Source organism: Strongylocentrotus purpuratus, unplaced genomic scaffold (assembly GCF_000002235.5).
Source record: "Strongylocentrotus purpuratus isolate Spur 01 unplaced genomic scaffold, Spur_5.0 spur5_scaffold_7, whole genome shotgun sequence".
Classification (NCBI taxonomy): domain Eukaryota; kingdom Metazoa; phylum Echinodermata; class Echinoidea; order Camarodonta; family Strongylocentrotidae; genus Strongylocentrotus; species Strongylocentrotus purpuratus.
In genome coordinates, this window is record NW_022145613.1 from 23,279,503 (window position 1) to 23,307,203 (window position 27,701).

Consider the following 27,701-nt stretch of genomic DNA (forward strand, 5'->3'; position numbering starts at 1 on the left):
GCAAGTAAAAGGTTAAAAACTTCAGTTCTACCAAAATCTACATTTTCAAAAGCCAACAGCATCAGAAGAAATTTCAGATAGACTAAAGGGAATAAACTTTACACTTATGGGTCAATTTTCAAGTATACAGGAAAAGATTAGGATCCAATACATCTTCCTTTAAATCCGATCAGACTATTTGTGAAACTGGACAAGAGAGCATAGACATAAAACTGATTGCATGACAGAGACTGCTGCTCTCACTTCCTGTCTTCCCATCATGCTTAGCAACAAGGATGATAACAACGGGCCATCATAACAGCCCAGAGAGAAAAACACCCAGCTGTGTGCTTCAAGGAGGTGTGTTCATGCACAGGCACTATCGATGTTTATCAACAGTTTATAACTCCCAATACAGGAGCTATACCAGGATTATAGCCTAACTTGCACCCTCTATATAACAAACAATGCCTAAGCGGTACACGTTGGTCCCCCATGATCCCCCTTTTCTTATGTTAATTGAGAGCTGATTTGATGAGATAACCACCAGTCAGTGACCGTGCTGGGAGGTCTAATCTCTCCTGGCCAAACTAGTGCAGACAGGCTTCAAATTCCAAGGATATGTGAGGCTAATTTTCATGTCTTAATGTTCTTTCATAGATCTTCTTGATCCTTCTGTAAAACGAACTTGTCTATGTTCCTCCTTGTCACCTTAGTCGGCATCTTCTGCATCTTGACAAGATAAGGAAAGACTGTCATCTTGCAAAGGTGTGCTTATATTATAGTATATAAATGACTCATTTAACCTGGTCTAACTGAAAAGAGGCGGCAGGCAAGGAAGGGACGATCGACAGTTTGACCCACCTGGGTTGTTGTAAACTATCTATGGCGATATGCTACATGTATACCATATTAACTACTAAAGTTTGTATATATGATATTCAAGTTGTTGATGAATGTTGGACTTGATGTACTATACAGCACTGTTTGTTTATCGCTTGAAGTGACCACCTACAACAATGTATAATTATCATTATTACAACTGAACAGAAACATTGAGTTGAATAGCGCATTTCAAAAAATACCCCCCCCCCCCACCCCACACACACAAAAGAAGAAGAAATTGATAAGGGTGCAGGGTGCAACCTGAGCTCAAAAGTGAAGTGTGAATGCTAAAGCATAAAGATCCGTCACAGAACGACATGACAGGCAGGTCTTGGCAGCAAGCTAAGATAACAAATAGATATTTCCTCTGGAAACCTTTTAATCTCATTGCTGGCAGCCAGTCCCAGCCTATTTGGGGATAGTCCATAAATTGTCACGAACAGGGTCGCAGGCAAGAAGGAACAAATTGGACTAGGACTTACTGGGGCATGTAATTGAAAGTCCTTTGTTTTGCCAGAGTCCTTCGTTCGTTCAACCGACCATGAGCGATCAAAGCGAAGGAAAGGGAGGTGCACCTCTCTAAGTCTTGCCACATTGCAAGGTACGACTGGCATCTGCCACTGCCGTTTGAATAAATAGACAGACTCTGATGATCGATAAAAGATCCATCCTTTCTGGAATCTAACTCTGTGACCAAAGTAGGAAGGGTGGTACAACTGTCAAGCCTTTCCACCTGGGAATCTATCAGCATCATTCAAAACATAGACATGCTTTGATAATTAAACATTTCTTCTTTCTCCAATATCTCAAAAGTGAACCACTTAGGATGGTTATTTTCAGGAACACCTGCTAAGCTGTCCCACATGGGAATCTGTCAGTACTCTTTTGAAAATAGACAGACTTTGATGATCCCTAAAAGATCCTTTCTTTCAGCATTCAGTCACTTCAAGGAAATCTCAGGGGGGGGGGGGGATACAGACTGTGATAATTATTACAAGTTTTTCAATTTCTGGGAAATATTTCAGAGAATGCTATAAAAAAAAAGGAATTTCATGAATAGGAAAGCCTGCTCAGTTTCCCACATGTCATATTTTCAGGTGGAAAAAAAAATCAAGATAAACAAAATAAAAACAAAACAAACCCTCATAATTACTAAATATAACCTTTCTATATATGAAGAGTTTCATTCCAAAAGGAGCTAAATCCATGTTTGTAACTTCGGAGAAAAAAGCCATTGTTTACCAGATTTTGTACAGGCTTCTATGGAAAAGTGATATTAGAAATTGAATTTTTTTCATATTGCTCCAAAAATTTAAGTAAATAATTTTGTTCAAAGACGGGTACTAAAGTGAACTATGTTCTGATATCAATAACTCCATTTTCATCAAAAGTGGATTTAGCTCCTTTTGGAATTAAGCTCTTCATATATATATGCAAACTGTTCTTGTGAGCAAATCCTGAAAGGGTCGAAACACCCGCTAATTATAAGCTTTTTCATATGGGAATTGATCAGCATCATTTTAAAAATGATGACCACTAAAACATTCTTTTTTTCTGTAATATTATAGAGTGAGCAACATAGGAAGGGAGGTGCATCTGTTTATTATAAGCTCTGCAACAGGGAATATATTGGTTCCTTTCGGTAAATCGAGAGACTGTTCATGATGTTCCCTGAAATATCTTTAAGGAGGTACACCTGTTCATTATAAGCGCTTTCTCACAGGAATCTAAGACAGTAGACAGACTATAGAGATGAATTGAAGATCTCATTTTTCTGAGAGAAACAATGGACAGCAAGGTAGTTCTCAACATGGAAATTCTTTTAATACCAGGATTGTAAATAGACAAGCTTTGATAATGGATGGACGGTCGTATCTCTGGTGTCTGAACATAATGTAGACCCTGTTTGAAGCCCTGGGCTGTCAATACAAGCACCACTCTGACTCTGATATACATGTATGCTCCAGCAAAAAATTCCCGCTACTGCAACTAAGGCATTTGGTCATAGAGGGCAGCACCAGCGTCTGGTATATTTGGCGAAGGCACTTCTGGTTTCCATGCAAATACAATGAGTCAAGAACTGGAAAGTCTGATAGAAATTATAGTTTCAGAACCCAACAAACTAAGTAACAGTTAATTATGGTGCCTACATAGATCTCATCAAATCATTGTGGGAGTTAAAGAAACCTGAACAGTAGTTCAGTAAAATAAGGAATGAGTTGAGACTGCTGTTCCTTCTCTATGGAAGCTGGAAGAAACCTTGTCTTATCGTCTTCCGCAGCGCTGACCTGCACAGCTTGGGAGGAAGGTCGCTATCTACCGACGAACATCGTATTTGCGATAACGTAAATCGCTCCAGGATTTATTTCATCAAAGATATACAGAATTCTCTTATTCCCTATATGTTTAACATAGAAACCACCCTGTTCCAGCAAGCAATGGGTTCAATACATTCAAATGCACTTTTTCCCCAAACTGTTTACATGTAGCAGATTCTTACCTTCAGCGTTGCTCTATGCGTATCTGGTAGCACCAAGACTAGGAGGTTAAGGCACTGGAGCTGCTTTTTCCGGTCCTTGATTTCTTTAAAAAAGGAAACACAAGGAAAGATAATATGTTTATCAAGCAATTACGCTTATCTAATATCAATAAAGGAAGTCTCACGTCAAGGCTTGTTTATTCCTATCGTGTCAGTTAAATAAGAAATCAAATTTGCTTTTAACTCTTTATCTGCTGTGGATTGAAATCCTACACTGCCACATTCTCTTGTATATCTTAATACATAATAATAATATAACATTTATAAAGTGCTTTTTCAATAGGTACCAAAGCGCATTAACAAGAAATACTTGAAAACAAAGAGAGAGAACATTATCATACAGTATCAAACAGAGCGGAATATTACAACAAATTAGAAAAAAAGTGTTTTCAGACAAGGGTAAGGAGTTCCAGGATTTGGTGGCCATAACTGAAAAGGCCCTATCAGCTGAGGACCATATATACATATTCTTGTGTTAAAAGTTGGCTGTGGCAGTCTGTTGCTTGTGCAATTACATGTAGTTGACGAAATCTGGTAAAGGTTAACTCATGCTTGATTAGCATCATTCTTGATATGCCTTGTAGAACAAATATTTAAATGAAAACTCTAGTCCAAAGAATAAAAAACTCCTTTGCAAGTCATAGAAACACAGGTATGAAACCTGATACAGATTATTGTGTATCCAGAAACTGTTGTTTAGGTTCCATGTCCTGATATAACTGAATCACAACAGATGCAAAACCAAATTTCTGCAGTTCCTTAAAGTTTATCGTCCTGAACATGGCTGTCATTTATATTTTACAAGAGTTTACGAAAGTTGAAAGCATCATATATGTTCATATGGGGTACTCACTCTCGACCATTGCAAAGGCATTTACATATTCAAATGTGAGGATGGGTGTGGGCATCTCTCTCAGGAACTGCTTCAAGAGCCCGACCGCATCATTGATCCGTAGATCATCAAAGCTGAACTTGCCATCGTAGAAATCACGCTCAATCTCTTCTCTTAGTTGCTGTAAAAACAATTATGAAACAATATTTTAATTGTTACCACCATTTAAGGCTATAAGCAGAAGTGGGCAAAATAAATCAACTTATTTTTTGACAGAAACACCTGACATCAGTGGGTTCACTTTTGGGCAGAACGTCAAAGACAAATGAACATCCATGTTGGAGGATGCTCTACGAAATTAAAAGCTCTCTGTTTTCATTTTCAACTTAATAGTCCCATTACCCGGCACTATTAAAAAAAAACTACATAATGAGCAAAGAATCCACGTAATGAACACATTCAACTTTAATATATCTATTGAATTTAATAAGTGAAATTTGTGCATTTATGCTTGATTTTCTCTTAGAAGTACATGTAATGACAGCATTATAGTACTGCTAAAAATTTGTGCTGTTTTTAGCTGGAACATTACCGGTACTTGTCCATGATAAATTGTATGACTCTATATAATTTGACATATATAATATAATATAATATAATAACATGACAACCAATACCCCTCAGGCAGAACACAACAGGGTTTAACACATTTCTTTTTATTCAACCACACAGGATCCCCCTCCCTCCCCTCCCATGGGTAAAAGGCGTCAAATATAGATTAATGCCTTCCTCAATGGCATCACTATGGCTGGGGTCCATTTGTTACACATGTACGAAACTTTCCAAAAACTGTATTTCCCTGTTCACATCATAACACACATCAAAATGATTGAGTTTGACGTGTCTAAAGCTCTACCCTAATGTAACCTTCCATTAAAGTGCAGTAATAAACAGAAACAAGGTTAAACTTCCTGTGGAAAATAGAACTTTTCCTATTTTCTCTGGCACCAAAGAAAGAGGTACAATCCCCACTCTTTCTATAGTTTTCAATGCAATGATTTTGTTTTTGGGTAGTAGTCCCATTTTTCATCACTGCCGTAAGACTCAGACTAGAGTACAAGTAACAAATGTCACATGTGAATGTTTAGCTTTTACATTTGTTGTCACCTGTGACATCACAGTAAACAGCAGTAGATTCTGTTTGCCAATATACATGTAGATACATATGATATGATTTCTCAGTAAATGGGTAATATTGATTAAAATGGGAAGGTTAACCTCATTAAAAGAATACACAATAGTTCAGTCCATGGGGTTCACTGAGATTGTACTTTTAAAAGAGACAGTAGGAAAAGGTTGTTTGAATAGTTGGTGTATTGGAATAAACTATAAGCCTCATCTATTGAGGGAGGTTTCAACCCTGAAAATGAAAGAAACTGATCAAATCTATAATCTATTCTGACAAAAGTAACAAACACAGATCGGCCAAGGCATAGTAATTAAAGCTTACTTATCTGGCTTTCTAGAATCAGACTTTTACTGTCACCTAGAAGACAGTGTCATTTTTATAAGGAACAATTATCAATGTCACAAGTCTGTTACAATCATCAAAAAATCCTCCATGACAATTTACTCTATCCAGAGAGATTTCCACAATTTTTAATGAATGTTTGCCAACTTTACTGTTTTTCCCCTCTCCAAACTTTCACCACAATCATACACCCAAGGTTATAACTATTTCCAGCATATCCTCAAAACAATGTTATTATGTCATTCGCATTCTCTTTGAATAAATATTTAGATAATTAACTCACGGTCATCTTTCCACCGCTCCTATCCATTTCCCCCTAACATCACATGACTAATTTCCTAATATCAAACTCATATCAAACTAGATCAACTTGTTTTCAATGTTCCGCTGAACTCATCGCAGAAAATGTTTTTTCCAGTATTCAATGAACCAGATTTTCCTCTCAAAATTGGCAACATTTAATGTTGGTTAGATAGTTTTGTTCTTCTATGAGAAAAATTACATGTGTCAATGTCTATGCAATGAAAACATTACTACATGTAACTGATGCTGCAAAACAAGAATTATTGCTGAAATAGAAATTCTCATTTTGTATTTTGCTAAATGTTGCCAATTTAAAGATTATATAAACCTTATCCTTTAGGGCTTTAATATAATTAGGGACATATTGTGTAGTTAAAACAGATGTTGAGTTGACAGATACATAATATTTGAAAAATCACAATTGTCTGGTGCATAACATTATTACACAAAACAAGCTGTCTTTTTCCATAGTCACATCCTGCATCACAACAAAATCAAATTGGCAAACATTAAAAGATTGTTTTGCCACTTCAAAATGACCTGTCACTGCCTATTATTCCTAAGCTCAAAATCTGATTTTGTTTTCAGCTTCCTCTCTGTCAAGGCGAGAAATGTGCGTAATAAACTCTTTAGACCGGACTGTTATTACCCACCCATGTCAACAGGAAACGTTGCTTTCTCTCGCTCGCTGCACAATAGGCTGCTAATCAATGCAAGGCAACCTCGTCCACACTGCTCCAATCCTGATTACTGCCCTTTGAATAGTGGCCCTTAGGTTTGTTCACACTTTGTACCCTATTTCAAAACTTTGTACGTAATTCATGATGCACTGGAAATGTCATCACATTCTATGCACATGGTAGCCTACAGTGAACTTGTAGAAAAGGCGTTGTCTAAACGAGCTTAAACTGCTCCACAAGCCTTTTCTGTTTCTATATACATGTATGTCAGTTTGTTAGGTAACAACAACAAAAAGCAACTAAAGAAAGCAACAGCAACAAAATCAAGATTTGTAGACTGAATTGTAAATTTCTATATTGTCTATTGACTCTATTGTGAAGTAGGGACATTTTAGAGGGGCGGGGGGGGGGGGGGGGGGGGAGAAATCAATAAATTCACATCACTGGTACAGAGTTCAGTACAAAGTTACATAATCTTGTCAAGTAAACCAAACATTATAGAAAGGTGAAATGGCCAAATTTGAGCTCATGTATATGCAACCAAGGTATTAAAGTGTAAGGATTGGTTGGGTAGCTCCAGGAGGGCACATGCCCCCCCCCCCACCAATCAGATGATCTGGACTAGCTCCCCCGTGCCCTACCCCGCCCCTAATCGAGTAAGACTGGCGCCCCCAAATCATTCTAGAGTCCCCTCATGGGCTGGACTCAAGCCACTGGCATTGACTGAAAATAGATAATAATAGCACAATAGTGAGAACATAATTGTTCTATCCGTTATTTGGTGAAAGTAAAAGCAGGACTCAGTGATTATGCTAAGGTCAGTTTGGCTGTTTTCACAATTGTAATAGCGTTCAAGGGAAACAATTACGAGCAAAAACATTCTGGCTTGCAACAACAAATTCCCATCACACAGTAACACTTGATGATACTTGTATGTATTTTCTTATTATGGAGATATAGGTCATTCCATTGTTTGACAAAGTCAGATTAGATTTCGTTTTGTTTCTCATGCGTGAACTCCAACTACCTTTGGACAGCTTTTACACACCATGAGGAAAAAGATGCAATCTTTTATATTTTTAGTTGAGAGCAGTAATGGTTTCCTTTTAAATCCATCCATTATGCTGTCTTTAATACATTGACCAATCAGTCGATCATGCAATCAATAATTCAATCCCTATCGGCTTTCAATCAATCACGTTAGCGCTGGCTTGGTATTGCATTATGCCAGACAATGACACAATTGGCAAAGATAGTATTCAATCAATCATTTCACCTTATACATGTAATCGGTCATTTAAACATTGAGTTAATTCACCATGAATGAAATTTTACATTCATTGATTAAATGTAATCAAACATTCAATGAAATCAACAGTTAACACATTGATACATGTATTCATTTATCATGATATCAACCATACTATCAATTCATCACTCACTGTAATGCATTCAAAACTCAACTCATTCAAGAATGAATGAATGAATCAATTAATTAATTTATCAATCAATCAATCAATTTTGTAATCAACCAATCAATTGGTAGTTAATTTATGGATCATTTGATAAATCAGTCAATGACTTATTCAGTGATTTCAATCAAAATTACCTTAATTCTTGCTGATGAGCCAGGTACTCTTAGCACGCCTTCTTCGTGTAGACCATGTACTTCTAGGTAGCCTATTAACTGAAATATGAAAATAAACTAACCATCATTACAACAATATAACAAAAACATCTACTACATGTACAGTTAAATCAGGGGAAAAGGTAATGAACCTCTACAATTCGTGAATAGTATACCAAACTATTTAATAAGTGAAAGAATGACTTTCCCTTTAACATCATCCGAGGTGTTTTTAAAACAACTTTTTATTGTACCGGTATACTATTAGGTCATGTTTTCAGCAGCTCAGATGGGGCTGCTTGAATGGAATGTGGTATTTGTGTGAAGCTTGTGCAGCTTTTACATTAACTTCTGAAAGTAACAGTTCATTGAATTACCCGTCAGCACAATCGTTATCTTTAACCTGTATCTGTCCTTATTCGATTAAACAAAAAAATTCTCAACATGTTAGAGTACTATTACATTTTGAAAAAGAAAGTCAATAACAGGAAATGCCCACAGTGCTCAAAGGGCACCTTTAATCTTGTGTATTTCACATCATAATGGAACACTCGCACACTACATTGCCATAATGATCTCGATACTGTGCATTATATGTATTATCAAAGAACAAATGGGAATCTTTCCATTGTACACAATCTCTCTCTCTCACGTCAATTCTCCCACAGCCTTGACTACACCTTACACTTTTATGACCATGGCAGTGTTTTTCAAGCAGGTTTCAAAACAACCATGTTTCATTTCAAACAATCGCCACGGGCAACATTGTAAACAAGGAAAAATACACAGAGATCTTCTCTGAAAATTTTGTTTAGTTAAGATACATTAACACCTGTAAATGCAATTAATATAGAGGAATATACTGAAAATACATACTTACACATATCAATAAAAAAACTAAGCTTCTATGAAAGTACACTGTCTTTCGAAGACTTTCGCTCTCTCTCTTTTACATAACAACATAAGCTCTCATCAAACTGGTGAATATGGCTGTCCAACATCAATATCACATGTTAGCCCCAGGTCAAGTCAATTTATGTCACTCTCTTTTGGTATGTAAAATGAACCCCATATTTCCTTTTATACCCAAAGAGCAAGAACCACGCCGCCACAAGATTATTTCAGCACCTGAGTTCTACCCCATTGAACAATATTATGCAGTAAGAAAAACACTCTGTCAAAATATACGTCGGGTGTCACTGTTTCTATCGATGTCATGTCATCTGTAAGACAGTCACGTTCCCGCTCATAATAGATCATTACTATAGATACATGACAGGTGTTATAATCTGACCAGTGTGCCCATCCCTCTTCAAGGCCCTAGCTACACTCTCAATTCCGTTGTAAGGCTCAAGGTTTTTCAAATGGAAAAATTGCTAAATATCTAATACACCCTCAAGTTTTCTATACAATTAAACAAAAAAATGTACTGTAAAACTTGTATATAAAGACTGCTCCATGGAAACATGAAAAGTAGTCTTTATATGCAGGTGGTCTTTAAGCACAGGTTTCTTTAGTGCAAGCCTTCAATGAGAAACCTTATTCAAGGGAAACAAGAAATGCGGTCTGTATAGAAAAGTGGTCTTTCTATACAGGTGGTCACTACAGCAGGTTTGACTATATTTCTATGAAATGTTTACAGGAGTAGTTTTCAGATGTGTCCCATATGTCAAGAGGCATACAAGGATGGGGTGTAATAATTTATCCCTTATTAAAGAGTTCTTCAGAAAAGTAATCTCATAAATGTCCAAAAACTGAGGTAATGGAATCTGTGTCACAGTTGAGCATGTGGCCTCCCACAACAGATTTGAACAGCCCCAAAATGTTCACTTGTCAAATGGGACAAATGCGGCATTTTTCATCAGCTTGCCATAAAACAAATGGGTTTCCCTCAGGCAAGCTAGATAAAGTGGGAGCAGTTAATCCTCTTCATTCTTAATCTAATTCTTACCTTTTGTAGAAAAAGAGGTGTAGTTGTTTCTGGACTCCACATTCTATCATGGGCAATGAGGTTTCTTAGAGGAACACCAAATACACCATTCTCTGAAATGAGATCAAATTTAAGAAAAAAGTAGTAATATACATATACAACAAAGAGAAATGAGAATTCTTTACCGGTTCAATTACAGATTAGGTGTGGACGGTTGTGTGCCCCTCAAGCCTCAAAACCCCTTCCCATTTTAAGGGTCATTTGGGGGTTTTTTTCCCTCGAAATAAAGGCCCATTTCTCAAAGTTTTTGGGTGATTGCCATGCAAACACCTGAAATTTTGAAAATCGGACCCATGTGTAGGGTTTTATTGTGAAAAAGTGATCCATTAGAGCGGCACACCCCTGTATGTCTTAATATGTAATCCCCCCCCCCCCCCCCCCCCCCCCCCCCCCCCCCCCCCCCCCGCTCTAAGGACATGACTTTTAGAAGTAAAATAAAACACAATCATTACCTTTGACCCTCCTCTTTGTTGACTTCCTGACAGGTTCAAACTCAATCCCCATCCTGTCAAACATGGCCGTCAGTTCTATCAGGGCAATCTTTCTCACTTTATCAACATCCTTTCCTGAGAGGAATTCCACCGGGGTCGTACCCTGTGCATCTTTGGCAATAGTGATATTCTGGAGAAAAAGAAAAGAACGATGATTACATTGCAATTGCAAGATCATATTACAATTAAAACAAATCTCCTGATGAACGTTTATGGAATTTGACAATATCTTTATCTGAAAAGGAAAAATTCATATCACAACAAATTGTATGATATGAAAATATCTTTCACTGAGAGAAGTGGTAAATTTGTACCAAAAAAATGCAATACAAAATTGACATACTTAAGTAACTGAAAAGAAAAAATTCAGATGTCAATGGAATATTACATTATAAAAAAAATTACTTCATATAGATGAAAATTGTTGATTTGCAGTTGATGCAAAAGTTGATACAATTTGCTACTTAACAAATCAACAAAAGTTATGTGTCAATATATGCCGATTACATTTTTATATTCAAAATCATTTTACCATGTCAACCTAATGTTCAATATCTAAAAATTTACATTTAGCTTTGAAAACTTGTACCTGTAACATGCAGCAGTCAAAGAACGACTTGACATGCAATAAGGCATGAAATGATTACCAGTACTAAAATTAACTTGTGATTATGCAATCACTTTGTTCATTACACTTGTTAACATGCATCTTTTTGGCATTGAATTCATAAATACTTTATAGCTGACATTTATATTTTTGTGTCAAATTGAGGTCATTGAAACTTAATTAAAATACTTACTGGTAGGGTTGTGGCAAGGTTCTTGAATAAGTCTTCTTGTCTTAAAAACACTTCATCACCACCATGTAGGTCCTAGTTATCAAAGAAATAAAAGAGTAAAATAATTTTATTGTATCATTCAGATCTCCTTTGAAATATATGTACACCAAAGTAGTATTCAAGATCATAACATTCCTAATACAATATTTGAAAAGAAATTGGTTGAATCAGTCCTCTCTATTAGTTTTATGAAAATGGATAAGAAACAACAGAGAAAAATATAGTTTCATAGAGCGTGGATATACAAATATTAATCATAATTAATTGTATCATTCAGATCCACTTTGAAAGACAACAAAGTAGTATTCAAGATTATGAAATTCCTATTACACTATTTAAAAAAAAGGTAAATCATTCCACTCTATTTTTCAATAAAACTGGATGAGAAACAGCAGAGAAAAATATAATTTCATAGAGCAGGGATATACAAGTAATTACTCAGAATGTTGAAATAAATAAGAGATATGAGAAAGTTACATAAAGTTACAGAGATATGGCAATAATAAAACCCCAAATATTCAATCCTGACACACACTATCTGTGACATGAGAATAGGGTACATACCAAATAACCAATACACATATCAAATTACCAATTATATATTATTGAAAAACTTATACATAGTATTAAAGGATTGAATATATAATTTTGCCTGATCTCCACAAAGTAATACTAATCAACCAGCTTAATTAATAAAAGTCCTAATGAAGTCTGTAGAAAACTCTAATATCATTTCAAAAACACGCTGTCACAAAATACCATCTTTACAAAATATATGATGAAAGAATGTTTACCTGGACTCTCTTTCTCTTTCTAGAGAGAAAACTGCACAACCCAAGCAGCATTTTGGCAATCATGAAGAAACAACAAATCACAAGAAATGGGACAGGAGACACAATTAGAAACAAAATGATTTCATGGACATGATTCCTGTTGTTTAATCCTTATAATCCTCAGGCAAGGCGAGCGAGGCACCAATCTGTGACAGCAGGGTAACCCAAAACCATTGATTGCTTAACAGCACATAAATATGATGGTGGTGGGACTATAAATATACACACAGGTACATCTAGATGTCGTGAAACCGGAGAAAATTGGTAGAATCTTAAACCGCGGTAGGAAGAACAAAATCTTGGTGAGCGACAAATCTGAAAAGCCTAGTTAGAAGTGATTTCCTCAAAAATTTCCACTGTGGGTGGATCACTTCAATGCGGCACTCTCCTATACAACACCACAATGAGGTAAGATCAGGCTGCTCTGAGTAATGCCAATGGATTGATCCAGTCGCGTCCAAACCAAACCGTTCATGTGATATCGATTCTTCAAACTATCAGTTGCTTAACGATCAATGGCAATTAATAAACCTTCAGCTTCTTGGCGCAGCCCCTCTCGAGTATAAACCTTTGGCAATGTCCTGTCAGAATTTCCTCATTGGTTTGACAAGGTTGACAGAGTGCAGTATTTCCCCCAACCTCTGAGCTGATCGGTTTACGAGCGCTTCAACCACAATGCAGGTATACCAACAAAAATGAGAGTTTTATATCCGATGTGTTCCTGTACAATATTGTATTTACTACACTGTCTCATTTGGGGTGCTCCATTATCAATGATCTTTGTTATCTATGGTGGATATTTCCTGAAAATGTTTGGATTTCAACCCTTTCCTTGACGGTTGTTCAACTCTTAAGAAGCAACCACAATTAAACTGTGGAGTCTATGAAGAAAGTTCCAGTTTCGTGGAAAGAAAATCCAAAGAAAGTCAACATGTTACAACTTGCTAAACAGACAGGAATATCCTACCCACATTAAAAATGGATAAACACTGTCAAACTCGACAAGGAAGAAGACATCTCATCAAAAGTCAAAAGAGAGAAATCGGGTAATCGACTATTATCGATGAGCCAAGCTCGTTCCAAATAAAGGCAGGTTTTCAACAATATGTTGATGAAATAGGAAATTAAAATCGGCAGAGAAGAGCTAGGCCGATGTACGTGCAGGGCGAGAGACAATGCTATGGAAGTGAGAGGAAATGGGTGAGGGTTGGTATAGGTAGCCCAGTGGTACTAAAGCTGATAGCATGAAATGTCATGGAGGGGCTTCCTCTAACTACGTCAGGATATACACGACACGAAGGTCAAGCCAACGTGACAGAAATGATGATTAAAATTTGTTGAGTTTTATTTCACCTATGAAAGAGAAATGATTGTGATTATTGTCCTACAATCATGATCATGATCCCCATACTTCATGGGGGTTTAACATTTTTGTGACACAAATGTATTCACTATATACTACTCTACGAAGAAAACTATGAAAGTACAAAAGAAAATGGTCTTTATGTGTGGTTGGTTGGTATGGCACAGCCAGAATAGAATATCCTTTTTTAAAGAAAATCAAGCGATTTTCCCCCGTTTGTCAGAATAACCGCTGTCTGAGGCCCATCATTTATCAGTGTATCATATCCTTTTCCTGCTGATAGTGATAGTCTCTTTCCACTGGTTCAATACTGACTGACCAGTACAAATTATGATTCGGCAAAAAAAAAAAAGCTTCCTGCGTCCCATGACAGTCGTCGGCGGGAAATGATGCCAATAAACTAATATTTATATTAATGTCGAAAATGACGGATGTAAGTATTCATTGGCAATGTTCTGGTTTGAGCAGCAAATTACAAAGAAAGCAAATATAGACTATATAGAGCAAAATATTTTCTTAAAAATTCACAATTTTGGAAAGTCATAGCAAGCATAATTCATACAGTGTTAAAGTATTAGTAATCTTTTGCTACATGAAACCAAATGAAAAGAGCAAATGGGACAACAATGCTGTCACAAAAATAGTGATGTAATTGCTTAAAGATTGTGACAGAGACTTGTCGAAGTTGATCCTCCTGAGTCAATGCCGATTCTATACATTTCTTGTTGTTGGGGGGGGGGGGGGGGGGGGAGGTGCCTGTCACCTCTCCCTATTTTGACAAACTTATGTGTTAAAATTATACTTTAAAAGACTGACAGCAATGACTTATCAAAATGTTAAAAACTTCTCTTCTTTTTATTTGTATTCCATGAGTGGGGTGGGGGTGGGGGAAGGGGTTCTTGAATGAGAACTTTATTTCTCCAAACCTTGGTATTTCCCATTTTCAAATCAAATTCATGAATGGTTTACAAAATATACATAATAATATTAAAGCAGGATAGATTACTCAATTGAATTAGAATGAAGGATGGTGATTCAACGTGACTTAGGAAGCAGACAATGTCACATGAAAATCATTATGCAAAGACATTGATAAGATAGATATCAGCTGTTTCTATTTTTTGAATATCATTTATTACAAGTACAATCTAGGCAAACCAATGGAGCAGATTTCTTAACAGTTGGGGGGGGGGGGGGAGTATTTCCTAAACTCTAATGTCAGATATGAAATTGCAGACGTGTCATGATCAGCTGTATTGAGTAAATATTGACATCTCTACAATTACCCTATTCAGATCAAATAAGAAAATCATTCAAAAATATTTTGCTTTGCAATATTCATTTATCAAGTGAAGCAAACTTGTCGTTTTTGTTCAGAACCAAAGATTTAACCTTTGAATCTTGAAAATATATTTCTTGCAATTCTCATAATTTCTATAATGAAGTGTCCACAATGGGAAGAATATAAGAAGAAAAATGTAAAGAAAAGAAGAAGTGATTTTTTGTCTCTCATTGTAGAGTAGCCAAGAACAAATGACAATGACATGTATTAATATGCCATCAATGATCAAACAAAAGGAACAGACTGTGATCCCTTAAGAGAAGAGGGATTATGCTCTGGACTTCCACTAAACAAGGCCTGAATAAAGTTTAGGAGAGGGAAGGGACTCTCAGAATGAGCTCATATCTTCAGCTGATCTCCTCCGGGCTAATCCTATAATCCAGTGTGAATCCCTCCTTTTAAGCTGGGGACATCTTAAAGGAAAGCACTTATTTGCTGCAAACTAAAGCCCTATGACCAAGGGTCACCCTCGTCATTTTAGATCCTGCTTCATAATTTTCATCATGTTTATAGATTGATTCAAAAGTTGAAGTACTGCTTTCGACACAATCATTCATGCTTCTGATAGTTGGCCTCTGCATTTATCTTGATTAGTTGATTTACCTCCATACTTGTTTTTGATATGTATTTTTTTGTTCAGTTGTCACATTTTATGTAAATCAATCATATCATATACTATAATTGTTAATTGAATATTTTGTATTTGAGTTTTTAATAATTGCAAAACATCTGCTCAAAAACAAAACAAAAAACAACACCAAATTTAAGTTTAACACAAATATATGTATCAGAGGCGAATGTTCATATTCCTACTCAAAGACAAGCTTCAAATGATCTTGATATCTAATATCTAGTTCCATTTCAATCATGACTCACGCATAACTAAGTATTAGTGCATCAGGTCTCAAACCTACTTTATAGAATTTATGGCAGATCAGTCTCCTACAAATCCTACAAATATAGAGGACTTCAGATCTTTTAACATCCCATCAACACTCCAAAGCCTTGGGGATATATCCTAAAGTTGGTCCAAAAAATAACCATAGTGAACAAAGACTTCAGAACTTTCCAAAACCCATGAATTATTTTAAACTATTACACTATACTATTATTATGATGATGATGGGATGACTGAGGAAGCATAAGAAAGTAGGCGAGAAGATAACCACACATTGTAATAAAAAGACTTCAGATCTTTCTCCATCCCATTCACAATTCAACAACTTAAACAATCCCAGTAGAAACACGGTGGGGACGTACGTGACCAGGCTGAAAAAGAATTTGGATCTTAGATGTAATCCCTATCCATGACACATCCATGTAAAGGGCAGTGTAGGATAGATACTTGTCGAGGAAGCCAGAAGCCTTCATGGATGATGGTTGGGATTTGTCGCAAGGTTTCAGACATTGCTTGACTCACCCTCATATAGAGGAGGATCATCACAAAGGCTTAAATCTGGAATTATATTCTTAATATGTTTGCAATCGCAGATTTCCACTATCTTGAAATGAGATCTGAAGGGAAATATATTTATATCATTTGGGAGACTGCTAAGGAAACTCTTTCTGTTGTTGCAAGGGGAAGGGGAAAGAAAGGTCTTGAGAAACTGTCAGATATCATATTTCAACTTGTCAACATAAGAGAGTCAATGGAGACAGATGTCTTGCTAGAGAAAAAAAATTGGACATGAACACATTGATCAATACAAAGTACCAACAAATATTTGACACTTTGGACAAAGTGCTCACTCTAAAATACCAAGTCATCTCCTATGTGTACTCTCTTTAGTGCAATTCAACCATTGATAAAGGAGGGAAAGAGAGAGAGAGAGAGAGAGAGAGAAAGAGAGAGAAAGAGAGAGGGGGGAGGGGGAAGACTACTGTATATAATAAAGAAGTGCAAAAAAACAAGCCTTATCCACAATCCTTAAGAATGTGCATAACTTTTCAAGCACAATTTTTCTTGTACTATGAGGAGAGCTAGAACTCCTACTAATGCACAAACAAGTAGGAAACAAGTCCTATTACACGAGCAATCATCCAAATAACCAGAAATGAACATATCACTCACTAAACAGCTTAGAACTCACCCCTCCCAATACAACACCAAACACTCCCTTGTGCTATCCAATTTACTGGAGCAATTTCAACAGGGGGTGATAACTTGTGTTATTTCCCGCCCACTATGCCACCTTAAAAAAAAAATTATTGTGAGAGAGCAAGTTTGAAAACAAGCTGTATGAGCCCTTCCCTTGTCGTAATGCCCTGCACAGTAAGATTCATGAAGATGTTTTGAGAGGGTATTATGAGTTAATAACCTGTTGTCAGTCAAGCCATTCTAAGAGTTACAGCTCCTAATAATAGCCTCCATCCCCTTGTAATTGTCTGCAAATCAAATCAAGCTAAAGGCAACCCGCTCACAAAACAGAAGCCTAATAAGGAGTTTGTTGTTAGAGTGGTTCAATTTCTTGTTAAGATTGTGAATTGAACAAGGGACAAAACTGATTTTGAAATACGTATGCAAAGATATATTGCCAAATAGCCTGACTTTATCATTAGAAAGACAATAATAAAGTAGCCGCCCGAAGAAAATTCATGACAACTGATAATTATGGACAAATTATATATGGATGGACAGATTTTCTCTTGAAAAACATGAATAATTTGCGGAAAAATCAAATAGATATCATGGAAAGGCGTAAAATGCTTTAGCGATCCTCTACCACTGAAGGCAGAAAATCTGGATCTCAAAATTAAAATATTTGAGAGATGATTACTGCAGACCCCAAACATATTTTGAAGCGGGAAGTTGTTATATTTGAAAAGTAAGGCTCCCCCTCGCAATGATATGGGTTTTGCATCAATTCAAAACACTTTTGATTCTTTGGGTGACTAACTTAAGTGATCTCCTTGTACACATGTAGTTTTGGGTCAATGACTGCGAGCCCACCCTCGTAAACCTATTACAGACCTCAAGAAACAAAATACCATTTGAATTTAATTATTAGTCTAGCCTTCTTTTCTCCCTTCCCCTTACACCATCCCCAAGCTTAATCCCTCTTAATCCTATCCCATTTCCACTAATATCCCTGCTCCTTAGCAACCAAGATCCTTTCGTCTCCAAGACAAGTTTTTGTCATCACAATTGACAATTTCTCAAGTTTTTTCCAGCTAATGCTTTATTAGAAAAGCACCTGCTAAGAATTGTGAAGTTAAGCAGTGTAATTATAAATAGCAATTGACAATATCTCACTTTTTTTTAGCTAATGCTTTATTAGAGAAGCACCTGCGAGGATTTGTGAAGTTAGGCAGCATAATTATAAATAGCATCCATTATTTTTGCACGTGGGATGCTCCAATCAGTTTATCAGTTACTTAGCAAGAGTGACAATACTTATATAATGTAGATAAAAATATCATATTTTCTGCTGAAAGCCAAAATGACATTGACTTTGAGTGTGCATACTCTGTGTGATACAGTGAAACCTGTCTATAAAGACCACTCGAGGGAGACAAGAAAATTGTCTTTATAAACAGATGGTCTTTATGTACAGGTTACTTTATTACATGTTTCAATGAGAAAAAACTTGAAGGGAAACAAAAAAAAGTAATCTTTAGAGACAGGTGGTCTTTCTATACAGGTGGTCACCAAAGCAGGTTTGACAGTAGTAAATGAGTTATTCATCTTTCTAGCCATCATCACACGGCATACATACACTTGTTTGATAGCCATTAATGGAGCTCTTTTTGTTAAGCTTTACATTGCACAAAATATTTCTTTCTTTTTGTCGATTTTTTGACTGAATAAAGTAATATCAATTTGGTCCACTACACTAGACATGTCATGCCCCTGTTTTTTTTCTTCTTTTGGAACTTGAAAAAGATGGAGGGTTTGATTGGAATGAACAAGTACCATGCATTTTGACAACTTTAGTGACCACCTGAATAGAAAGACAACCTTTCTATATCATCTTACAAGAAAACTTTTTGGGTCTCAGATTTAATCCTTATTTATTGTATCTTATCAAATGTAATGTATTGATACATGAGTAGGCAGAAAAGTGACGAATTCAATGAAGTAGTGAGAAATTGAAATTAGTCGCTAAAAGAAACTGCCTCCTTGACTTTCTCAGGCAAATGAGAAAATATGAGAAATCATGACTAACCAGGATCTAAATTGGCAACAGCTTGATACGGCGGCCGGCCTACCGCAGACAGATCTAAATCAGGCACAGAAAGTTCGGAAGCGCTTTCTTTCCGATACCTCCCAAATTCCACACGTCGCCGATCAACATGTCCCTTTCCCTGTCTGCCAAACGTAAAGAAACAAAGAAGACGTTTTCCTGTCGAACAAATCCAGCGAGTTTGGGAGGTGTGAATGGAAATAAATGTTTCCGCTAGACATTGTTTCCTCTGAGTAACGGCTGAGAAACACACCAAAGAATACAAAAAGAAGAATGGATACACAGGCCTTAAATTTCGTCATTTTTAGGGCAAGGCCAGTTTGGCCTCGAGTACCTCATATTTTTAAGGGCACCAAGGCCAAAATATTTTTACAAAAAGGGCATCGAGGCCAAAATATTTTACAAAAAGGGCATCGAGTATGAGGCCAAAAAAATTGTTTCTACTTTTGTTAGATGTCATGTGTATTTTATGAAACTTGTGTGGGATCAATTTCCCATGACTTTTAGCACCAGCTTCTTCACAGAATGTATAGAGGTCTACGGTACATACAAACAAGGCGGCGGCCCGCAAGCCTTAGATTTAGCAGCCAGGAGCAAGGGGCAATTTTTTTTTTAAGTCGCCCTTTGCCACAGGAATTTACCAGAGCAAGGGGCAATTTTCCAAAAACAGATAGGCCCCTTATCTAATCATAAGTTCAAAGAGAGTTGTTAATTTCATAGATCGAACGATCAATTTAATAACTTTTTAATCTTAACAATATGAACAGGAAAGATTGATTAAGAACATTAAACTTGCACATTAAACAGTATTCTAAAGTAACTAAAAATATTGATGAGCAAATGAATAAATAAATTGTCAATTTCACAAACATCGAAAGTCAGAAGGACTTGGCAAGTTTACCGGGCCGGGTATCCCAAATCAAAATCGCACCTCACACACAAACCTTCCGCCACTCTCTCGGTAGTAGGAGCAAATTTGAAGAAATTATCTTTTTAACTGTTGTATAGAAAGGTCTAGATAGGCCTAACTAATGAAATAAGATGAAAAAATGTCCTTATAGACATTCGACAGCTGAAAATGACACGCTCAGCTCTGTTGCGTAACGTGCATTCACGAAACCAAAATCGTTCCTCGCACACACACTCTCGCCACTTTTGGTGGGAAGCTGTCGGGCTGGAAGTTTGCCAGCGAAACCGATGCACCCTCGGAGACTCGCAGCGCGTAATTTTACCGGGACTCGAAACGTTCGTCTTGGGAGGCTGGCGGGGTAGCTTTTTGAAGCGAGGTCGGCTGGTGGCAAAATGAGAGTAATTACGATCGAGAACATCGTAGGTGTTCTTAACTTATTAATAAGATAATTCTAAATTCTATTTGAGATAAAATAATAAACTAGACCTACAAACAAACCTCGACAGATCTCTAATGACTATTTGAATGCTTGTTTATTTCTCCATTTGACGATTTGTTTTCTTGATCCTGCACCCTGGCCTTTGATTTGTACGTACGTACGTGCGTGCGTCAACAACATGCACCATATGCATATCATGCGATCGCATGAACGTACGTGCGCTAGCGCATTGCCTATATAATAACAAAGGGCGCATTTTCACGGCACTTGCGCCTTATTAAAGCACTAAATACGAAGCTAGAAGAGAGCTCGTGGGCGGCAAACTGTTCGTGATTCGTGTATTTTTTCTGTTCTAATAATTTATGGGCGCATTTTCACGGAAAACACTTGCGCCTTGCCGTCTAGTTTTAAGCGCAATTGGTGGTTTTATGTGCGCAAATTTAAAAAAAAAAGGGCACGTCCAGTTGGAAAAAAGGCACGTCGGCCAGTTTGAAAAAAAGGGCACGGCCTTTTTGGCCGTGAATTTATCTTTTTTTGGGAGGGCACCGCGGCCAGTCATAGGGGCATCGACGGCCTGGCCGTCGATGGCCGTCGATTAATTTAAGGCCTGGATACATGAGAAAATGCTCCTGTCATTCAAGCATGGATGACATTTCAGGGGAATTAATGTTAAACCCTATTCCTACCGCAAAATTAATCCAAAGCATGCCGTGCCACGTCGAGCATGTCGTGCATAGCCACACGATGCATCGCAACACTTGGTTTCTACGTGTAGAGTCTACGTGTCGGTGTGTCATGGCTATGTTTGTGCTACAGTGCGTACAGCCTTAACATGAAACCTAGGCCCTGTTTTAAAAAACTTGTAGTGGCGTTGTAATTGGAAGGTCCCGGGTTCAAAGTCAAGTTGATACAATAATGCCTGTTGGTAAGGCAGTTCCAAGTCCTGGTTGCATAACTATAAAGCATATACTATTTACTTGCTTCGATCAAGGCAGTTTTAAAGACAAAATAAATCAACATCAATAAAACAAGATTAAAGAAATGTATGAAATTCATCTGTAGGGACGACGTTCACCTGTTTGTACCAACATGGTTCTTCATCGAGGCAGAACTTCCATTAATTTTCTGGCACATATTAAGTCTGAATCCAAAGACATAAATTAACACTTTTAAAGTACACTATATCTTGAGTTAGGTCAAAACCAGCTACCAAATGAATATGCAATATTACAAGGATAGCTATAGTAAACATGGCCTACATATTTGTAAACTGTATTGGACTTTAGTCTATTTCCCACTGATACAGTGTTTCAACATCTAACTAAGATTATACAGGGATATTTTATTGTTCTTTGATAGGGGCAAGTTTGCGGTATTTGACAATTCTGTGTCCCATATGTTACAGAGTACCATGCACTTCAAAAAATAATAAATAATAAAATGTTTAATTTTCCTAGATACTTGCAGATGTTCCCAAAAGTCATCAGGTGGACTTGCCGACAGGGAGCAGTTTACTTGTGCATTTTCCCACAAAATAATTTGAGACAAATTAAGAAATGGATCGCTTTGGGCGATTTGCAAAATTACCTGTTTCAGGTCGTAATTAGTTTCATGACGACCCTTTTAACACCGAGGTAGATCAATCTTGCAATGGGAACAGTTAAATAACCTTGAAGCCTTTGGCAACTATCCCATAATAAATACAAAATGACAAAAGGAGATTATTTGCGTGGCATATATGAAGTTGAAAAATATAATATCATTAAATTTCACTAGAAATATAAACCAAATTAAAACACCTTGGTCATGTCAGTTTCTCTCCCACCTTGTCATGCTTTTAACAAAGCGAAGGACACGAAAAGTCCTAATTTTGGACAGTAATCTGTCCCCGAGACAAGGAACAAATCTAGGGGAGGTGTGAGTCTCGTCACGGGGAGTTGAGTTTGCATACACTCCAGGGGCAGTGACTGGGGGACTCCAGCCAGACGGTGCGTCATCCGCAACACCTGCCGTTTAGGGTTAGTTCGGGGATTTGGATGTCCAAATTGTAGGTAGAGGGTCAACCCTTATGCTGTATTCTTTATACAGTATATTATCATGCTACTTAGCCGTGATTATTCACACCTCACATTTATACATAATAAAATGAATCCCCCAAAAAGATTATCATAAGACTCTTTTGTTTTAACCAATAACATACCATCTGTTTTGAGCCAGAGGGGAATTAACTCTGTAAAAATTGCATGAGCTAACACGCTACTAGCTCCAAATAGAAAATGAAAATATGTACCTTTATTACAAAATGATGTGCAATATTTGAAATGAGGTAAAATAGCTAAATGTTTGAGTTATAATTTGGAACTGGGAAATTCTGGGCTCAAATTTCTAGTTAATGCTCTTTGGTAAGCCATTGATCCTCAAGCAAGGCCCTTGCGTAGGACTCCAATCTCTAGGGCCTCATGTTGCTTATTCATGTACCTTACATGTACTCTAAGCATACTAGGTATACTGCGTATCATCTGTCAAGAGTCAGAAGGGCCTTATCTCTGTTGAAGTATAGGAGTTAACACCCTTCTGGCTCCAAACAGACAATACCTGCTTTCTCATTTTCCCATTTAAAACCAACAAATTCTGACAGAATTTTTTTTTTCTTCAACGAGCTGTCCATTGAGGTCTGGTGTGGAAGACTATTCTACCATAATTCCGCAGAAACACAAATCTGTAACAGGCTGCTATCAAAGATCAAAGATAGCAGTCAATGAAGTCTGATATCGAAGACTATTCTCTGTTTAGAGGAAAGTGACAAATCGGCTAATCAAGGAGTGTGAAAACTGGGGTTAAACAGTCGCACGGTTGAAAGACATGATTTACATGTTACAGTAGCTTGGTTAAATCCACCATATTGATTTACACAATAACCTTCTCTACTTGATGATACGTGGCCCAGAATGGATTTCCCTATAACTTGGTGTACAGCCCTGTTCAGATATGTCACCGTCAATAACTTTTACGAATAAATGGTGCATTGAATGAATGGCAAGTTGGGGGTAAACACATGATTAAGAAAAATAAAGGCCTATATCTACATTCTATAATATATCAGTTATAATATAGTGATTCATGACACTACACTTCTCTCTTTTTATTATGTTGCTGCATTTTTCGAGGCAATTTGTGGCTTCTAGTTTACTGACAATGACTGGAAAGATACAGGGAATATAGAAAGACATCAAATTGAGAAATACAGAATGTAGAACATATACCTAATCGACATTTAAAACTCATGAACTACACTAGGATCAAAACATATTTGGTAATTGATTGCCAACATTGGAATAATGACACAGAAAATAAGGTACAATACACTATCTGCAAGGAGATGGTGCACAAACGGTGTACAGGCTTGACCTCTGTTCCTATTAACCAAGAAAATAAAACTGCCCTATGAGCCCCTGGAGACACAATGCCCCTGTTCAAGCCTATATTAAACCTGCGTTATTACAGACCATTGCTCATCGCACTCTGGCCTTGTTACTTTGCAGGAAGGATGATCATCATACTATATTTGGACACTATCCCACCAAATAGACACTACTCCTGGGTCTTTACTGCCTCATTGACAGCTGCAGTTACCTGATCAAAATATGACTTACATTTCATATCAAAACGTGAACTTTTAATCAAAACGTACATAAGATGGAGGTGTCAAAGCAACTGTTCCATCAACTTCAAATTAGATGCTTGTTTTGTTTTGCATGGTGAGCTAATTTAGGTGACTTATGCTCTGGAATATCAAAATATAGAACTGTCATAATAATAATATTCCCTTTTATATCTAAGCGCTTTACAGATATATTATTACCCTGGTCATCGTATTCAGGCTTGCCTGCTCACGATGTATGCACATTTTCCATTTCCTGCCTGGGGACATTCCAGCCAGGCATTATTTTACAGATGCTCACAATGCTAATAATTACGCTCATAATTACATTAAATTTCGCATCCTACCGGGCACCTGTTTAAGACCATTGAAGACTAAAGGCTGCCAAGAAATGTTATTTGTCAAAAAGATATGAAAGAAAATGGGTAAAAGCTGAGGATGATGATGGTTCGTTCTGCCAGGCCTTCAGAATAATATATCTAGAACCATATCAGCTCAGGGTTTGCATATCGGTTCATTAGAAAGTCTTTTCAGTTGACCATTAACCCCTTTGTATGTCCTTAGGAGACATAATATCACCCCAAAAAACTATAAGATCTATAATCAACATTTCCAAAATGCTTTTGTTTCTTGTACAAGGTAATGGCATGTACTCAACTTTAACTGAATTGCGAGGGACGGGGAGGTGGCGATTGGTTCAAGACAAGAAGCAGGTCTGAAGAGGAAGGCGAGAGATGTCTAAGACCTAGTACGGGTCAGTTAGATGAATCAGGGCGAAACGCAACAGCTGGGGGCAATATGATCTACATCAAATAAAAGAGAGGGCCATCTTTAACCCTCTCCTTCTCACCAGTTCTCTCTTTCCATCTCCCTTTTTCTTTCTTTTCTCTTTCTTTGAGTTTCTCTATCTTTCTTTGAGTCTTCCTCCATTAATGTCTGTTTCCTCTCCTCCCCCACCCTTTCCATATCCTTTGCTCCCTATTTCACTTTTTGCTTTCACTTTCAGTTTCACTCTTCCTACTCCTTGTCTTTCCCCCTTTCTCCATTCTTCTTCTTTTCTCCTTTCCCCTCTTTTTTCCTCTTTTTTCCTCACTCTCTTCATCTTACCCCTTTTCTTTTTCTCTGATATCTTCACCTCTCAATTCATCATCTTACTGTTAAACTGAAAGTTCTAAATTCTTCATGAATGGTAACCACCCACGTAACTTGCTCCTTTTATACAATCTTTTTCTTCTTTCTTTTATACCTCCACTCCTCCCGTCATCTACCCCCTTTCTCCCTCCTTAAGCAAGGAAATGGGTGGTTGTGCATGGTTGCTCACCTGATTACAAATTTCCACCCCTGCTTAACATGCATGCTTCCTCTTCCGTGTACATGTACCTCAAATAAAATTTCCTCTTTCCTTTTTTCCTCCTTAGCCCACCCCCCCCCCCTCCTGTACTAAGATTATATGATAGGGGCCACATGAAAGAAAACTTTGAAATATTGTCTGATCTGTCGCACATGCTCTGGCGAGAAGTTCTCCATGGCCAATTGGCCAAATTCTGAACTTCAACAATGGACCTACCGCTCAACTTAACCAGAACTCGAACCCTAACCCTAACCCTACACCTGATGTAAAACCTAAATGCAACCTTAAAACATAAAGGCTAACAGTGTGTCAGGGTATTGCTCCCCCCCTAGAGTATAAACAGGTTTTTGTTGTAGTGCATGTCTAAAAAGCTTGTCTTTAGTGACCATTTTTTTAAATATACATAGTTTGCCGAATCAGCTGGACATCATGTACATGTACAAACCATAGAAAATTCCTATTTTGTAAGGCATGCTGCAAATAACAAGAAGTATAATTAAAATTCTATTAATAACAATGAAGTACAAGTCGAGGAGGGTTAGCATATGTCTTTTCCTTTGGTGGTCTCACTACCCAGCACCTGGAAATATGTGTACCCCCTGAAGACTTGTACAAATGTTATGTAACAGAATAATCATCACTTCCTTTTTTACAATAGCTTGGGCATGAATACTTCGGATGTCTGAAATAAAAAATAAATAAAAAAAGCATGTGTACCTAAAGCACCCTCCTGGCGTTGCCAAAAATAAGTCAGCTGGATTAATATGAGATTAATATGAGATTAAGATAGAATTGGCACATCCAGAAAAATTTTCTATTAAAGACCTTTGCTCAAGATGTGGTGGACTTGACTTATACCTTCAACAGGTGGGTCTACCTGAACATTGCATTTGTAATCAAATCAGACACAATATTGGAGTCTTTTACTCAAGTAACAAGCAATTGTATTCTAGTTTTCTCCATCAAGGCAAAATTTGATTCACTTGCTATTTGTATCATGTACTAATCCAATTCCCATCTTCATCTACATGTATCAAACTCCATGACTATCTAATTCTCACTTTGAAAAAATAATTCAATTTTCCTTTTCAATTCAATTTGGGATAATGGACACTGATTGTCTGTAAGTCACTTCCAGTATCCGGAACTGATGCAATGATAAGAAATATCTTGTGCGAGATCGAGGTGACTATTCCAATGAAATTAGACCAAAAAGGGAAATAATATCCTGACCCTCGACTCCAGAGTTGCAAAATGCTGGCTCTAAATTGTCTGCAGCTATTATTTGGTTAATTTGGAGAAACAGCTGCATGCCTGAATCACAGATTCCCATTGATCACGCCATCAGGATCGAGCAGTTCACGCCGGAAAAGGTGCTTGGACTTTTCCGGCGAATTTTTGGCAGCGGCGGACAGCTCCGAATTTGGAGTTCGAGTTGCCAGATTGAGAATTCTGCTTAAAAAGCCCTGATACGCTTAAATCATGAATGGTTGCAAGAACCAGCGGCATTTTCACACTCTTCTCTTCGTGCCACATTTCTCAATAAAAATGAGTAACACAAACAGGCTAGCACACAAATGGAAAAACACAGACAGACACAGACATACAGAACACATGTAAGATGAGGAACGAAAAGACAATGTTTAACAAAGGCTCTCACTGATACATGTACAATGTACTTGCACTATTGGGTACTTACCAGAGTAGAGTCCGGAGTTTGGGCCCTCATGCTTACTTTCACCTCATGCTCTTTACAGCTAGGCACTTCAATGGGTTCTGTGTGAGTGAAACTTAGAATCTTGACACCTAGAGTGAGAGAGAAAGAGAGAGAGAGATAGAGATAGAGAGAGAGAGAGAGAGAGAGAGAGAGAGATATGGAGAGAGAGAGGAGGGGCACAAGAGAGAGGAGGGGCACAAGAGAG

The 27,701-nt window shown here is 37.3% G+C and overlaps 1 protein-coding gene across 4 annotated transcripts in view; it reads right to left on the reverse strand.

Moving 5' to 3' along the window:
• The window catches only part of LOC575143 (rho GTPase-activating protein 18), a 112,136-nt gene that overhangs the window by 15,120 nt on the left and 69,315 nt on the right, over positions 1-27,701 (reverse strand). For all 4 annotated transcript variants that reach the window (XM_030974415.1, XM_030974413.1, XM_030974414.1 and 1 more), the window contains 7 exons: positions 27,479-27,585; positions 11,658-11,729; positions 10,819-10,987; positions 10,328-10,419; positions 8,359-8,436; positions 4,257-4,416; positions 3,365-3,447 (listed from right to left, as the gene is read on the reverse strand). In XM_030974415.1, the coding sequence (XP_030830275.1) occupies positions 3,365-3,447; positions 4,257-4,416; positions 8,359-8,436; positions 10,328-10,419; positions 10,819-10,987; positions 11,658-11,729; positions 27,479-27,585 (761 nt within the window). The remainder of the gene's footprint in view (positions 1-3,364; positions 3,448-4,256; positions 4,417-8,358; positions 8,437-10,327; positions 10,420-10,818; positions 10,988-11,657; positions 11,730-27,478; positions 27,586-27,701) is intronic.